We start from the raw sequence: 16,786 nt of genomic DNA on the forward strand, positions 1-16,786 counted from the left end.
TATCTCTGATGTGGATCCATCCTGACGTACACATAGCAGCTTCCTCTATCTCTAATGTGGATCCATCCTGACGTACATATCGTCCAGAGAGCAGCTTCCTCTATCTCTAATGTGGATCCATCCTGACGTACACATAGCAGCTTCTATCTCTAATGTGGATCCTTCCTGACGTACATATCGTCCAGAGAGCAGCTTCCTCTATCTCTAATGTGGATCCATCCTGACGTACACATAGCAGCTTCCTCTATCTCTAATGTGGATCCATCCTGACGTACATATCGTCCAGAGAGCAGCTTCCTCTATCTCTAATGTGGATCCATCCTGACGTACACATAGCAGCTTCCTCTATCTCTAATGTGGATCCTTCCTGACGTACATATCGTCCAGAGAGCAGCTTCCTCTATCTCTAATGTGGATCCATCCTGACGTACACATAGCAGCTTCCTCTATCTCTAATGTGGATCCACCCTGACGTACATATCGTCCAGAGAGCAGCTTCCTCTATCTCTAATGTGGATCCATCCTGACGTACACATAGCAGCTTCCTCTATCTCTAATGTGGATCCATCCTGACGTACATATCGTCCAGAGAGCAGCTTCCTCTATCTCTAATGTGGATCCATCCTGACGTACACATAGCAGCTTCCTCTATCTCTAATGTGGATCCTTCCTGACGTACATATCGTCCAGAGAGCAGCTTCCTTTATCTCTAATGTGGATCCATCCTGACGTACACATAGCAGCTTCCTCTATCTCTAATGTGGATCCATCCTGACGTACACATAGCAGCTTCCTCTATCTCTAATGTGGATCCATCCTGACGTACACATAGCAGCTTCCTCTGTCTCTAATGTGGATCCTTCCTGACGTACATATCGTCCAGAGAGCAGCTTCCTCTATCTCTAATGTGGATCCATCCTAACGTACACATAGCAGCTTCCTCTATCTCTAATGTGGATCCATCCTGATGTACATATCGTCCAGAGAGCAGCTTCCTCTATCTCTAATGTGGATCCATCCTGACGTACACATAGCAGCTTCCTCTATCTCTAATGTGGATCCATCCTGACGTACACATAGCAGCTTCCTCTGTCTCTAATGTGGATTCATCCTGACGTACATATCGTCCAGAGAGCAGCTTCCTCTATCTCTAATGTGGATCCATCATGACGTACACATCGTCCAGAGAGCAGCTTCCTCTATCTCTAATGTGGATCCTTCCTGACGTACACATCCAGGACTTTATTTAGCAAATATTTAATCGCCCAGATTTCTGCAGGGGGAACACATTTTTAGAGAAATAACAAGTAAAACTAGTTTTTTTTAAAGGGAAGGGAAGGTACCAGTGGGAAAGGTCCTGGAAGGAAAGCCCAGTATTCAACATGCAGTCCAGTGTCTCCCTCTCTGTGTGTCCCAATGACCAGCCCATCTCATGTTGTTAGTTTTAAGCCATCCCACAGCACGGAGAAGGCCAACGGTCTGTCTGTTCTCTCACCGCACTCCAAATGGTACCCCGTGTCCCTACATACGTGTACTACTTTTGAACAGAACCCAGTGCACGATGTAGAGGGGCGCCATTTGGGACATAGTCCCTTCATTCAGTGGAAGCTGTGCAAGGCTTTAAGAAGAACACAGAAGAAAAAGGTAAGACTTTATTTGTGCTCTGCAAGACCTTCCCCTATACCCTAAATACTGAATACCCTATATACAGCATACCCTATATAACGTATACCCTGTATACCCTATATAACATATACCCTGTATACCCTATACCCTATATAACATATACCCCGTATACCCTATATAACATATACCCTGAATACCCTATACCCTATATAACATATACCCTGTATACCCTATATAACATATACCCTGTATACCCTATATAACATATACCCTGTATACCCTATACCCTATATAACATATACCCTGTATACCCTATACCCTATATAACATATACCCTGTATACCCTATATACTGAATACCCTATATAACATATACCCTGTATACCCTATACCCTATATACTGAATGCCCTATATACTGTATACCCTATATAACATATACCCTGTATACCCTATACCCTATATAACATATACCCTGTATACCCTATATACTGTATACCCTATATAACATATACCCTGTATACCCTATACCCTATATACCCTATATACTGAATACCCTATATACTGTATACCCTATATAACATATACCCTGTATACCCTATATACTGAATACCCTATATACTGTATACCCTGTATACCTTATATAACATATACCCTGTATACCATATATACTGTACACCATATACCCTATATAGTGAATACACTATACCCTATATACCCTATATACTGAATACCCTATACACTGTATACCCTATACCCTGTATACCCTATATACTGTATACCATATACCCTGTATACCCTATATAACATATACCCTGTATACCCTATATACCGAATACCCTATATACTGTATACCATATACCCTGTATACCCTATATAACATATACCCTGTATACCCAATATACTGAATTCCCTATATACTGTATACCATATACCCTGTATACCCTATATAACATATACCCTATACCCTATATACTGAATACCCTATATACTGTATACCATATACCCTGCATACCCTATATAACATATAACCTGTATACCCTATACCCTGTATACCCCATATAACATATACCCTGTGTACCCTTACCCTGTATACCCTATATACTGTATACCCTATATACTGAATACCATATATACTGAATACCCTGTATACTCTATATACCGAATACCCTATATACTGAATACCCTATATACTGAATACCATGTATAACATATATACTGTATACCCTATATACTGAATACCCTATATACTGTATACCCTATTTACTGAATACCATGTATACCCTATATACTGAATACCCTATTTACTGAATACCATGTATACCCTATATACTGTATACCATATATACTGAATACCCTATATACTGAATACAATGCATACCCTATATACTGAATACAATGTATACCCTATATACTGAATACCCTATATACTGAATATCATGTATACCCTATATACTGTATACCCTATATACTGAATACCCTATATACTGAATACAATGTATACCCTATATACGGAATACCATGTATACCCTATATACTGTATACCATGTATACCCTAAATACTGTATACCCTATATAATGTATACGATATATACTGTACACCCTTAATACCCTATATACTGTATACCCTATATACTGAATACCATATATACTGAATACCATATATACTGTATGCCCTATATACTGAATACCATGTATACCCTATATACTGAATACCATGTATACCCTATATACAATATACCCTATATATTGAATAACATGTATACCTTATATACTGTATACCCTATATACTGAAAACCCTATATACTGTATACCCGATACACTGTATACCGTATATACTGCATACCCTATATACTGCATACCATATAAACCCTATAGACTGTATACTCTGTATACAGAATACCCTGTATACCCTATACACGCTGTATACCCTATATACTGTATATCCTATATACGGAATACCCTATGTACTGAAAACAATGTATACCCTATATACTGTATACCCTATATACTGAATATGTTACGTACCAGCATAGAGTTCTCTCTCTCAGAGGTGTTACGTACCAGCATAGAGTTGTCTCTCTCAGAGGTGTTACGTACCAGCATAGAGTTGTCTCTCTCAGAGGTGTTACGTACCAGCATAGAGTTGTCTCTCTCAGAGGTGTTACGTACCAGCATAGAGTCCTCTCTCAGAGGTGTTACGTACCAGCATAGAGTTGTCTCTCTCAGAGGTGTTACGTACCAGCATAGAGTGGTCTCTCTCAGAGGTGTTACGTACCAGCATAGAGTTGTCTCTCTCAGAGGTGTTACGTACCAGCATAGAGTGGTCTCTCTCAGAGGTGTTACGTACCAGCATAGAGTTGTCTCTCTCAGAGGTGTTACGTACCAGCATAGAGTGGTCTCTCTCGTTGAAGGAATGTGGTTCAGTAAAACACTCTGTGTTGTGGTCCAGTCTGCCATGGCCTCCGTACTGCACCTCATCACTGTCCAGCTTGATGGTGTATCTGGTGGGGTCAAAGGTTAAGGAACACTGGCATGAAGAGAGATGGAAAAAGATGGAGACAGGAGGAACATCAGAAGGGTGATGAGGAAGAGACAGGAAAGGAGGAACATCAGAAGGGTGATGAGGAAGAGACAGGAAAGGAGGAACATCAGAAGGGTGATGAGGAAGAGACAGGAAAGGAGGAACATCAGAAGGGTGATGAGGAAGAGACAGGACAGGAGGAACATCAGAAGGGTGATGAGGAAGAGACAGGACAGGAGGAACATCAGAAGGGTGATGAGGAAGAGACAGGACAGGAGGAACATCAGAAGGGTGATGAGGAAGAGACAGGAAAGGAGGAACATCAGAAGGGTGATGAGGAAGAGACAGGACAGGAGGAACATCAGAAGGGTGATGAGGAAGAGACAGGAAAGGAGGAACGCAGGGGAAACCTCCCTCCACCTACACACCTCCCTGTTATGCTGTGTGACTGACAACACTGGCCCACATTAACACAGTCAAATAGGAAAATGTCTGAACCATGCAACCTCAACAGATTAATTTATTACATAAATAATGTATTTCATCAACAAACAAAAAAAAAACTTTGAAACAAACAAAACAAATCTGTGTGTCTTTGCTACACTGACTCAATGAAATATTAAATAAAGTCATTTCCTTTGACTCGTGTAGGGAACGAAGCAGAGGAGAGAAGTACGTGAGCAGGCTATTGGGGGGATTTGGTTCTACACTTTATTTGTACGATCCCTCTTGTTCTCCTGAACTTGTAATCAGTCAAAGTCTGTGTCCTGAATGGAACCCTATTCCCTACATAGTGCGCACTCCTTTTGACTACAGCCCTACGGGCCCTGGTTAAAAATAGTGCACTATAAAGACTTGGAATAGAGTTTGATTCAGGACAAATCTAGGGTAGATTGATGGCTGGCCCACTGGGCATTAAATTCTCTATGCCTTGTGCCTGCCAATACAACCAACAAGGTACCATAGTTAACAGGGTGTCAGTGAAATATATCATGTGTATATTCCAAATATGACTAGATATGCATGTCAAATGTAAATATTTAATATATACCTATACGCTATGGGTATATAACGATATTCCCCTGTGGTACATGACAAGGAGAGAAGGAGAGGAGAGGAAATGGGGAGAGAGAGAGAGAGAGAGAGAGAGAGAGACAGAGAGAGACAGAGAGAGACAGAGAGAGAGAGAGAGAGAGAGACAGAGAGAGACAGAGACAGAGACAGAGACAGAGACAGAGAGAGAGAGAGAGAGAGAGAGAGAGAGAGAGAGAGAGAGAGAGAGAGAGAGAGAGAGAGAGAGAGAGAGAGAGAGAGAGGGGTAGAGAGAGAGAATAGATGAATTGGCCCTGGGAGGCTCTTCTCTCTCTGTGGTGCTTTGTTTACCTTTGTCTCTCTGAGCACCTCAATAGACAGTACAGTAGATCTGAGTCCAAAATAACACCCTATTCCTTATACTCCCCCCCCCCCCCCCACTCTGGTCAAAAGTAGTGCACTATCCTGGGAATAGAGTGCCATTTGGGACACAATCCTAGGTAACAAACAACCAGAAGCTAGGCGGCGGGAAGGAACACACATGCAAACTGGAACCTAATTGGCTAGGTGAAAATCACCTCATCTCCCCATAGGCCAGTCTGAGGAAGGAGTCAGTTGGAGTCAGATCCTCAAACACTTCCTGGTTCTGCCCCAGGGCCGGGAAACATTCTACTTGTCTGCTTTGATAGCCATGATTACAAAGAAAGAAGCTCTGCTCAGGAGTGTGCATTATTTCTATTGAGAAAGACATACACACTCCTCCTCCCCTCTCTTCCTCTCCCTCTCTTTTCCCTATCTCCCCCTCTCCTCCCCCTTCTCCCTTGCTCCCTCTCTCCTCCCCCTTCTCCCTCTCTCCCCCCCCTCTCCTCCCCTCCCCTTCTCCCTCTCTCCTCCCCCTTCTCCCTCTCTCCTCCCCCCTCTCCCACTCTCCTCTCCCTTCTCCCACTCTCCTCTCTGCTCCCCCTTCTCCACTCTCCCCTCCCCCCTCTGCTCCCCCTTCTCCGTCTCTCCTCTGCCCCTTTTTCCACTCTCCTCTCCCCTCCCCCCCCTGCTCCCCCTTCTCCCTCTCTCCTCTCCCCTCTGCTCCCCCTTCTCCCTCTCTCCTCCCCCTTCTCCCCTCCCCCCTCTGCTCCCCCTTCTCCGTCTCTCTTCTCCCCCTTTTCCCACTCTCCTCTCCCCTCCCCCCTCTGCTCCCCCTTCTCCCTCTCTCCTCCCCCTTCTCCCTCTCGCCTCTCCCCTTCTCCCTCTCTCCTCCCCCTTCTCCTCTCCCCCCTCTTCTCCCTCTCTCCTCCGCCTTCTCCCTTTCCTCCTTACATTAGAGAACCCTGACAACATCCTCCTTTTGTTGTGGATATTTAAGGATGTTTCTAAACAAAAGAAAACAAAAGAAAACATTGTAATAATCTCTTAGGAATCATAATGTATGCAAAGATGACAATCAACAGACAAATTCAAAGACTCTTACAGGAATATTACCTATCCTAGTTATTTCAATTCAGTTGATACCACAGTGGAGTATATGATTAGTTAGATAATGACTGACTAGATAATGAATATTGTTATCCTACCATCCACACATCACAATTAATTCAAGGCTCATTAAAAGCTGATTTCAACCATCTGGCTGCAATCCAGCAAGGAAAGACATCGAATAACCTTATGCCTCTTCTGTGTCTGTGTGTGTGTGTGTGTGTGTGTGTGTGTGTGTGTGTGTGTGTGTGTGTGTGTGTGTGTTCGTATGCTGAATTGTAAATGGAGGACAGTTCATTTGATGTTCCCTGGCCAACTTTGGGGTAAGTGGAGCTCCGGGAGGCATTCAACAATGAGGTTTGTGTTATTGTCTACAGATGGCTGCTATAACAGCCTGCAGTTCAGCTGTGAATGAGGTTTGTGTTATTGTTTACAGATGGCTGCTATAACAGCCTGCAGTTCAGCTGTGAATGAGGTTTGTGTTATTGTTTACAGATGGCTGCTATAACAGCCTGCAGTTCAGCTGTGAATGAGGTTTGTGTTATTGTCTACAGATGGCTGCTATAACAGCCTGCAGTTCAGCTGTGAATGAGGTTTGTGTTATTGTTTACAGATGGCTGCTATAACAGCCTGCAGTTCAGCTGTGAATGAGGTTTGTGTTATTGTCTACAGATGGCTGCTATAACAGCCTGCAGTTCAGCTGTGAATGAGGTTTGTGTTATTGTTTACAGATGGCTGCTATAACAGCCTGCAGTTCAGCTGTGAATGAGGTTTGTGTTATTGTTTACAGATGGCTGCTATAACAGCCTGCAGTTCAGCTGTGAATGAGGTTTGTGTTATTGTCTACAGATGGCTGCTATAACAGCCTGCAGTTCAGCTGTGAATGAGGTTTGTGTTATTGTCTACAGATGGCTGCTATAACAGCCTGCAGTTCAGCTGTGAATGAGGTTTGTGTTATTGTCTACAGATGGCTGCTATAACAGCCTGCAGTTCAGCTGTGAATGAGGTTTGTGTTATTGTCTACAGATGGCTGCTATAACAGCCTGCAGTTCAGCTGTGAATGAGGTTTGTGTTATTGTCTACAGATGGCTGCTATAACAGCCTGCAGTTCAGCTGTGAATGAGGTTTGTGTTATTGTCTACAGATGGCTGCTATAACAGCCTGCAGTTCAACTGTGAATGAGGTTTGTGTTATTGTCTACAGATGGCTGCTATAACAGCCTGCAGTTCAACTGTGAAGTATTGTAATCAATACAGGATTTGTGAATCCTGGTGGAAGGTGGAAGATGTAGGAAAACAGTCAATTCTGAAGCATTGAGCCGTCCCCATCGCTCCTTACCCCTACCTACCCACCCCCATCGCTCCTTACCCCTACCTACCCACCCCCATCGCTCCTTACCCCTACCTACCCACCCCCATCGCTCCCTACCCCTACCTACCCACCCCCATCGCTCCTTACCCCTACCTACCCACCCCCATCGCTCCTTACCCCTACCTACCCACCCCCATCGCTCCTTATCAGAACTGCAAACATGGCCAGGTTTCGGCCAAGGGGGAGGGTGTGGTTAGGGACTGGCTGAATCAGTGTACATCTGTAGAGGGCCAGAGCAGTGCCAGTCAGTCCAGGGAAAAGCTCAGTAATTAGGCCCATTGATGACCTGAAAACAATCTGTTCATGAGCATGATTGCAATTGGAATGCCTTCCAAATTGCAGCCTATTCCCTTTATAGTGTACTACTATTGACCAGGGCCCATACAGTGTAGGCTATTTGGGACAAGGAGTGTTACAGCAGCCCACTGAGAGTGGACTAATAGGCCCTTAGAGAAATATGTTCACATCTCAGTAATCAAGTCCCAGGGTCCAACAAATGAGAATCCTTTGTGAAGTGATTTCTTTGTTATACTGTATTATAAACTGGGTGGTTTCGAACCCCGAAAGCTGATTGGCTGACAGCCGTGGAATATCAGACCGTATACCACGGGTATGACAAAATATTTATCTTTTACTGCTCTAATTAGGTTGGTAACCAGTTTATAACAGCAATAAGGCTCCTCGGGGGTTTTGTGATATATGGCCGATATACCACGGCTAAGGGCAGAGTCGTGCATAAGAACAGCCCTTAGCCGTGGTATATCGGCCATATACCACACCGCCTCGGGCCTTGTTGCTTAAATATATATTAGCTATGGAGCACCAGTATAGAATAGCAGTTCCTCTCGACCCACAAGTAACACACACGAACAGAAACCTTTAAATCCGAACAGATAGAGATCACATTCATTTACACCTGTAAGTGCTTTCTGCAAGACTGCATTTCTCTCTCTCTCTCTGTGTGCGCGCAGGGTAAAGGAGAATAATAGAGATAATACGCAGTGTACATACTAAAACTACGGTTCCCACAAAGGGAAGGAAATATCCATATTCAGAGGAGATTTGGTGATATAGCTGCATTATTCAGAATCCCCATTCAAGTAATGCTTCGTTCTGACTGAGCCGATAGAATGACGATCTGACATATCGAGAGGAGCTGTCTGTATGTTGGGAAAGAGGGGTGTGTCCCAAATGCCACCATGTTCCCTATAAATGGCACCCTATTCCCTATTAAATGGCACCCTATTCCCTATTAAATGCCACCCTATTCCCTATTAAATGGCACCCTATTCCCTATTAAATGCCACCCTATTCCCTATAAATGGCACCCTATTATCTATATAGTGCACTACTTTTGACCGGGACAAATAGGTCACTGATAACAAAAAGTGTCATTTATAGGGAATAGGGTGCCATTTATAGGGAATAGGGTGCCATTTATAGGGAATAGTGTTCCATTTATAGAGAATAGGGTGCCATTTATAGGGAATAGTGTTCCATTTATAGAGAATAGGGTGCCATTTGGGATGTACACCCATATCAAAGACATATCTACTCTGATAGGTAGAGCTCTTCTCCCACTACGGGACCCCACTAGGGTTTCAGAAACCTGCTGGATAAAACAAAGCGCCTAGAGATCCCACCAGACACGGCAGAGAGAGAGAGAGAGAGAGAGAGAGAGAGAAGAGAGAGAGAGAGAGAGAGAGAGAGAGAGGAGGAGAGAGAGAGAGAGGAGAGAGAGAGAGAGAGAGAGAGAGAGAGAGAGAGAGGAGAGGGAGGAGGAGGGAGGGAGGGAGGGAGGAGGGAGGGAGGGAGAGAGAGAGAGAGAGAGGAGAGAGAGAGAGAGAGAGAGAGAGAGAGAGAGAGAGAGAGAGAGAGAGAGAGAGAGAGGGGTAGATAGAGAGATAAAGAGAGAGAGAGAGAGAGAGAGAGAGGGAGAAGAGAGAGAGAGATAAAGAGAGAGAGAGAGGGGTAGATAGAGAGAGAGGGGTAGATAGAGAGATAAAGAGAGAGAGAGAGAGAGAGAGAGGGGTAGATAGAGAGATAAAGAGAGAGAGAGAGAGAGGGGTAGATAGAGAGATAAAGAGAGAGCAAGAGAAAAGAAAAACAGTGGTGGTTGGAGTGCCTGTGGAAAAGCTGATGTAGACTGAATTTTAATAGGCAGTGTTTTTTTCACCCTCTTCTTATGGTGGTTTGCTGCTTTGACTTTGGAGGAAACTTTCCTTTCCTCCTTGATCCTCCCGTGTTGAAAAGAAAATACAAGTCTCAGAAGCCGAGACAGAAGAGGAGTGAGAAAACAGTTCCTTAACCAAAAGGAGAGGAACCCGAGGTTACTCTCTGACTCACTTCTTCTATCCAGGGACGACCAGGGACGTACACGCTGGGGCCATTAATACCACAAGACTTTGTTACGTCTTCTCTTCTCTGTTTGTTTTGTTTGTGGCCTGGGAAGGATTAAACATGGATGTTGTCCTGGACACTCAAGGCCTAAGACTCAGTGCAGAATATCTGACTAGACCCTGCAATAGACTAGTGTCCTGTCCAGGGGGTGTCCTGTCCATCAAGCTGCCTCACGACAGAAACAGGAGATATTAGTGTCCTGTCCATGGGGTGTCCCATCCATCAAGCTGCCTCACTACAGAAACAGGAGATATTAGTGTCCTGTCCAGGGGGTTTCCCATCCATCACGCTGTCTCACTACAGAAACAGGAGAAAGTGTCCTGTCCAGGGGGTGTCCTGTCCATCAAGCTGTCTCACTACAGAAACAGGAGAAAGTGTCCTGTCCAGGGGGTGTCCCATCCATCAAGCTGCCTCACTACAGAAACAGGAGATATTAGTGTCCTGTCCAGGGGGTGTCCCATTCATCAAGCTGTCTCACTACAGAAACAGGAGATATTAGTGTCCTGTCCAGGGGGTGTAATGACAGACAGACAGACAGACAGACAGACAGACAGACAGACAGACAGACAGACAGACAGACAGAGAGAGAGAGAGAGAGACAGACAGAGAGACAGAGAGAGAGAGAGAGACAGACAGACAGACAGACAGACAGACAGAGACAGAGAGAGAGACAGACAAAACAGAGCTAGAGTAGACACAGACAGACAGACAGAACAGAGCTAGAGTAGACAGACAGACAGACAGACAGACAGACAGACAGACAGACAGACAGAACAGAAAGACAGGCAGAACAGACAGACAGACAGGCAGACAGACAGACAGACAGAACAGAGCTAGAGTAGAGACATACAGACAGGCAGACAGACAGACAGGCAGACAGACAGACACACAGACAGACAGAACAGAGCTAGAGTAGACAGACAGACAGACAGACAGACAGACAGACAGACAGACAGACAGACAGAACAGAAAGACAGGCAGAACAGAGCTAGAGACAGAACTGAGCTCAGAGCAGCTTGGGTGGACAGCTGAGATAAACCAGTTGAAACAGTATCCTAGAGCGTAAGAGAGTGAAAAGCCTCAGGTGACCATGATGGAGGGAGCGGGACAACTACACTATAACATCATGTAACTCCCAGTCCAGGTGTGGAGCCGTAGAGCTAATGTCCTTTCAGGATGTTGTGTGTGAAACAGCATACAGAATGTAATGGAAAAGCACTCTGGACTGGTTGGATCTGGTTGTTTACCTCTTCTGCCTCTGAGTGGCGCGTTCATCTGTCTTCTGCTCTAATTGGTTCCTCCACACACACACACTTACGCACACACACAAGCACACCGTAGCGTCAGAGCACGCACACACACCCGACACATTTACCACACACACACATACCCGACACATTTACCACACACACACTCCCGACACATTTACCGCACAGACACACTCCCGACACATTTACCGCACAGACACACACCCGACACATTTATCACACACACACACACACACACACACACACACACACACACACACACACACACACACACACACACACACACACACACACACACACACACACACACACACACACACACACACACACACACGACTGTACAATGTTTACGGTGGTGCTTTATAATGACAGCGCATGTATTAGTGTTCCCCGACTTCACAGAGCATCTCCTCACTCATCAGAGCACCAGGAGACGAGGCACCACATGGAAATAAACAGTCCAAAATGGCACTGGAAACACAACTCTGTGGTGTGTGTGTGTGTGTGTGTGTGTGTGTGTGTGGTAAATGTGTCGGGTGTGTGTGTGCGGTAAATGTGTCGGGTGTGTGTGTGTGTGTGTGTGTGTAGTAAATGTGTTGGGTGTGTGTGTGTGTGGTAAATGTGTCGGGTGTGTGTCTGTGCGGTAAATGTGTCGGGTGTGTGTGTGGTAAATGTGTCGGGTGTGTGTGGGTGTGTGTGTGTGTGTGGGTGTGAACCCAGGTACCTAGGATGTTTTGTGCATTTATTCCCGCCCAGCCACGCACCCGCCCGCCCGCCCACGCCCCCCCCCCCCCCCCCCCTCACACACACAGGACACATGTACATAAGGATACTTCCCAGGCGAGGCCACAGCCACTCTGTAGTTGGTCTGGCTCCTGGTTGGGTGGAAGTTGAAGAGAAACAGCACGTTGCCTCTCTCGAACACGATCACCTTGTCTCCCTCGTGCTTGGCACTCACAAACGCCTGCAAGGAAGACACAAACCTTTCAGTAACGTACCACATCACCCTCATCAATAGAAGGAATACAGTCACAGGAGAAACCTTTCAGTAAGGTACCACATCACCCTCATCAATAGAAGGAATACAGTCACAGGAGAAACCTTTCAGTAACGTACCACATCACCCTCATCAATAGAAGGAATACAGTCACAGGAGAAACCTTTCAGTAACGTACCACATCACCCTCATCAATAGAAGGAATACAGTCACAGGAGAAACCTTTCAGTAACGTACCACATCACCCTCATCAATAGAAGGAATACAGTCACAGGAGAAACCTTTCAGTAACGTACCACATCACCCTCATCAATAGAAGGAATACAGTCACAGGAGAAACCTTTCAGTAAGGTACCACATCACCCTCATCAATAGAAGGAATACAGTCACAGGAGAAACCTTTCAGTAAGGTACCACATCACCCTCATCAATAGAAGGAATACAGTCACAGGAGAAACCTTTCAGTAAGGTACCACATCACCCTCATCAATAGAAGGAATACAGTCACAGGAGAAACCTTTCAGTAAGGTACCACATCACCCTCATCAATAGAAGGAATACAGTCACAGGAGAAACCTTTCAGTAACGTACCACATCACCCTCATCAATAGAAGGAATACAGTCACAGGAGAAACCTTTCAGCCATTAATTAACGTCATCGATACTCAACGATGTCCGTTTTTGTTACGACCTTATCCATCCAACAGAAGTGTATTTCATAGTAACACTGTGGACTAGTTATACTTCTGTCCCCAAAAAATACATGTCAAAAACCACTGAGATAAATCTTCCCCTGCAGTTTAAAAATTATGGAAGTCGCATGTTGAAATAGACATATGTGGAGAGTGATTGGCAGTTTATTCCCTAACCTCCATCCCATTCAATCCTCCCTCTATCCCTCCGCCTGTCTGTCCAATCACGAAAGAGCTTATCTCTCGCTCAACAGTGAATATTCTAGCTATGTAAATGCATGGGGGGGGGGGGGGGTAAGGCATCGTGGGAAACCGGACTGAGCTATAAATAGTTGTCCGGGTGACATTGTTAATCTCCCCTAATAACACGTTAACAGTAGCTGGATACGTCCTAAAACGGCACCCTATTACTTATGGGCCCTGGTCAAAAGTAGTGCACTATATAGGGAATAGGGTGCCATTTGGGTTAAAAGTAGTGCACTATATAGGGAATATGGTGCCATTTGGGTCAAAAGTAGTGCACTATATAGGGAATAGGGTGCCATTTGGGTCAAAAGTAGTGCACTATATAGGGAATAGGGTACCATTTGGGACGCTGTATGTTCCCCTACAGGCCCTTCAATCACTTAGCTTTACTTAGGGTGCAATTTAGGATGCACCCTCCTTAGCCTGATCTAGTTGGGAGAGGTACACTGCCCGCCCACTACCCTACTAACGCCTAGCTCCCAACACATCCTCCAACCCCACCTCTAAACACTAAAAGCAACTGAGCCCTTTGGTCTGGGGGGAAATGAGGTAACATTAAACCAAAGTCAGAATCATGCTCACTATGGAGAATAACCAAGGATATGTATTGAATGGGGCGGCAGGTAGCCTAGTGGTTAGAGCGCTGGCCAAGTAAGCGAAAGGTTGCTAGAAAAAAATATATGTTGATCTGCCCCTGAACAAGACAGTTAAACCATCGTTCCTAGGCCGTCATTGTAAATAAGAATTTGTTCTTAACTGACTTGCCAAGTTAAATAAAGGTAAAAAAAATAAATAATAATAAATAAATTGATGTACTACTGAAAGAATTCAAAGCGCAGACACCATGTGTTTTGGATGTATTGTTGTCTCTATCTTCTTGCTCTTTGTTCTGTTGTCTGTGCCCAATTATGTTTGTACCATGTTGTGTGCTGCTACCATGTTGTGCTGCTGCCATGTTGTGTTGCTACTATGTTGTTGTCATGTTGTGTTGCTACCATGCTGTGTTGTCATATGTGTTGCTGCCATGCTGTGTTGTTGTCTTAGGTCTCTCTTTATGGAGTGTTGTGTTGTCTCTTGTTGTGATGTGTGTTTTGTCCTATTTATTTTTATTTTTTCCCCCCTGTCCCCGCAGGAGGCCATTTTGTCTTTTGGTAGGTTGTCTTTGTAAATAAGAATTTGTTCCTAACTGAGTCGCCTAGTAAATAACGGTTAAACAAAATAAAATAAAAATTGCATGATCAGTTGTTGGCTAGATCTGTGAATGGGTAAAAGCATCTGCTAAACGGGATATAGCAGCTTCCTTCATGTCTCCTCTCCCTAGATACCCCTCCATCAGTAGTAGCAGTGTCACTAGTAGTAGCAGTAACAATAGTAGCAGTAGTAACAGTAGTAGCAGTAACAACAGTAGTAGTAGTAACAATAGTAGCAGTAGTAACAACAGTAGTAGTAACAATAGTAGTAGTAGTAGTAGTAGTAGTAACAATAGTAGCAGTAACAATAGTAGTAGCAGCAGTAGTAGTAGTAGCAGTAGTAGTAACAACAGTAGTAGTAGTAACAATAGTAGTAGTAGTAGTGGTAGTAGTAGTAGCAGTAGTAGTAACAACAGTAGTAGCAGTAACAATAGTAGTAGTAACAATAGTAGTAGTAACAATAGTAGTAGTAACAACAGTAGTAGTAACAATAGTAGTAGTAACAATAGTAGTAGTAGTAACAATAGTAGTAGTAACAATAGTAGTAGTAGTAACAATAGTAGTAGTAGTAACAATAGTAGTAGTAGTAACAATAGTAGTAGTAGTAACAATAGTAGTAGTAATAACAATAGTAGTGGTAGTAGTAGTAGTAGTAGTAGTAACAATAGTAGTAGTAACAATAGTAGTAGTAACAATAGTAGTAGTAGTAACAATAGTAGTAGTAGTAACAATAGTAGTAGTAACAATAGTAGTAGTAGTAACAATAGTAGTAGTAGTAACAATAGTAGTAGTAGTAACAACAGTAGTAGTAGTAACAACAGTAGTAGTAGTAACAACAGTAGTAGTAGTAACAATAGTAGTAGTAGTAACAATAGTAGTAGTAGTAACAATAGTAGTAGTAGTAACAATAGTAGTAGTAGTAGTAGTAGTAGTAGTAACAACAGTAGTAGTAACAATAGTAGTAGTAACAATAGTAGTAGTAGTAACAATAGTAGTAGTAGTAGTAGTAGTAGTAGTAACAACAGTCGTAGTAACAATAGTAGTAGTAACAATAGTAGTAGTAGTAACAATAGTAGTAGTAGTAACAATAGTAGTAGTAGTAGTGGTAGTAGTAGTAGTAACAACAGTAGTAGTAACAATAGTAGTAGTAGTAACAATAGTAGTAGTAGTAACAATAGTAGCAGTAACAATAGTAGTAGTAACAATAGTAGTAGTAACAATAGTAGTAGCAGTAACAATAGTAGCAGTAACAATAGTAGCAGTAACAATAGTAGCAGTAGTAGCAGTAGTAGTAACAATAGTAGCAGTAACAATAGTAGTAGCAGCAGTAGTAGTAGTAGCAGTAGTAGTAACAACAGTAGTAGTAGTAACAATAGTAGTAGTAGTAGTGGTAGTAGTAGTAGTAGTAGTAGTAGCAGTAACAATAGTAGCAGTAACAATAGTAGTAGTAACAATAGTAGTAGTAGTAACAATAGTAGTAGTAGTAACAATAGTAGTAGTAACAACAGTAGTAGTAACAATAGTAGTAGTAGTAACAATAGTAGTAGTAGCAGTAACAGTAGTAGCAGTAACAACAGTAGTAGTAACAATAGTAGCAGTAGTAACAACAGTAGTAGTAACAATAGTAGTAGTAGTAGTAGTAGTAGTAACAATAGTAGCAGTAACAATAGTAGTAGCAGCAGTAGTAGTAGTAGCAGTAGTAGTAACAACAGTAGTAGTAGTAACAATAGTAGTAGTAGTAGTGGTAGTAGTAGTAGTAGTAGTAGCAGTAACAATAGTAGCAGTAACAATAGTAGTAGTAACAATAGTAGTAGTAGTAACAATAGTAGTAGTAGTAACAATAGTAGTAGTAACAATAGTAGTAGTAACAACAGTAGTAGTAACAATAGTAGTAGTAGTAACAATAGTAGTAGTAGTAACAATAGTAGTAGTAGTAACAATAGTAGTAGTAGTAACAACAGTAGTAGTAACAA

The 16,786-nt window shown here is 43.3% G+C and overlaps 1 protein-coding gene across 1 annotated transcript in view; it reads right to left on the reverse strand.

Moving 5' to 3' along the window:
• LOC129822492 (1,4-alpha-glucan-branching enzyme-like) overlaps positions 1-16,786 on the reverse strand; it is a 355,318-nt gene that overhangs the window by 35,947 nt on the left and 302,585 nt on the right. Inside the window, exons 14-15 of the mRNA XM_055880812.1 lie at positions 12,522-12,652; positions 4,010-4,127 (exon numbers count right to left, since the gene is read on the reverse strand). Of these exons, the coding sequence (XP_055736787.1) occupies positions 4,010-4,127; positions 12,522-12,652 (249 nt within the window). The remainder of the gene's footprint in view (positions 1-4,009; positions 4,128-12,521; positions 12,653-16,786) is intronic.

Source organism: Salvelinus fontinalis, chromosome 24 (genome assembly GCF_029448725.1).
Source record: "Salvelinus fontinalis isolate EN_2023a chromosome 24, ASM2944872v1, whole genome shotgun sequence".
NCBI classification, from domain to species: Eukaryota; Metazoa; Chordata; class Actinopteri; order Salmoniformes; family Salmonidae; genus Salvelinus; species Salvelinus fontinalis.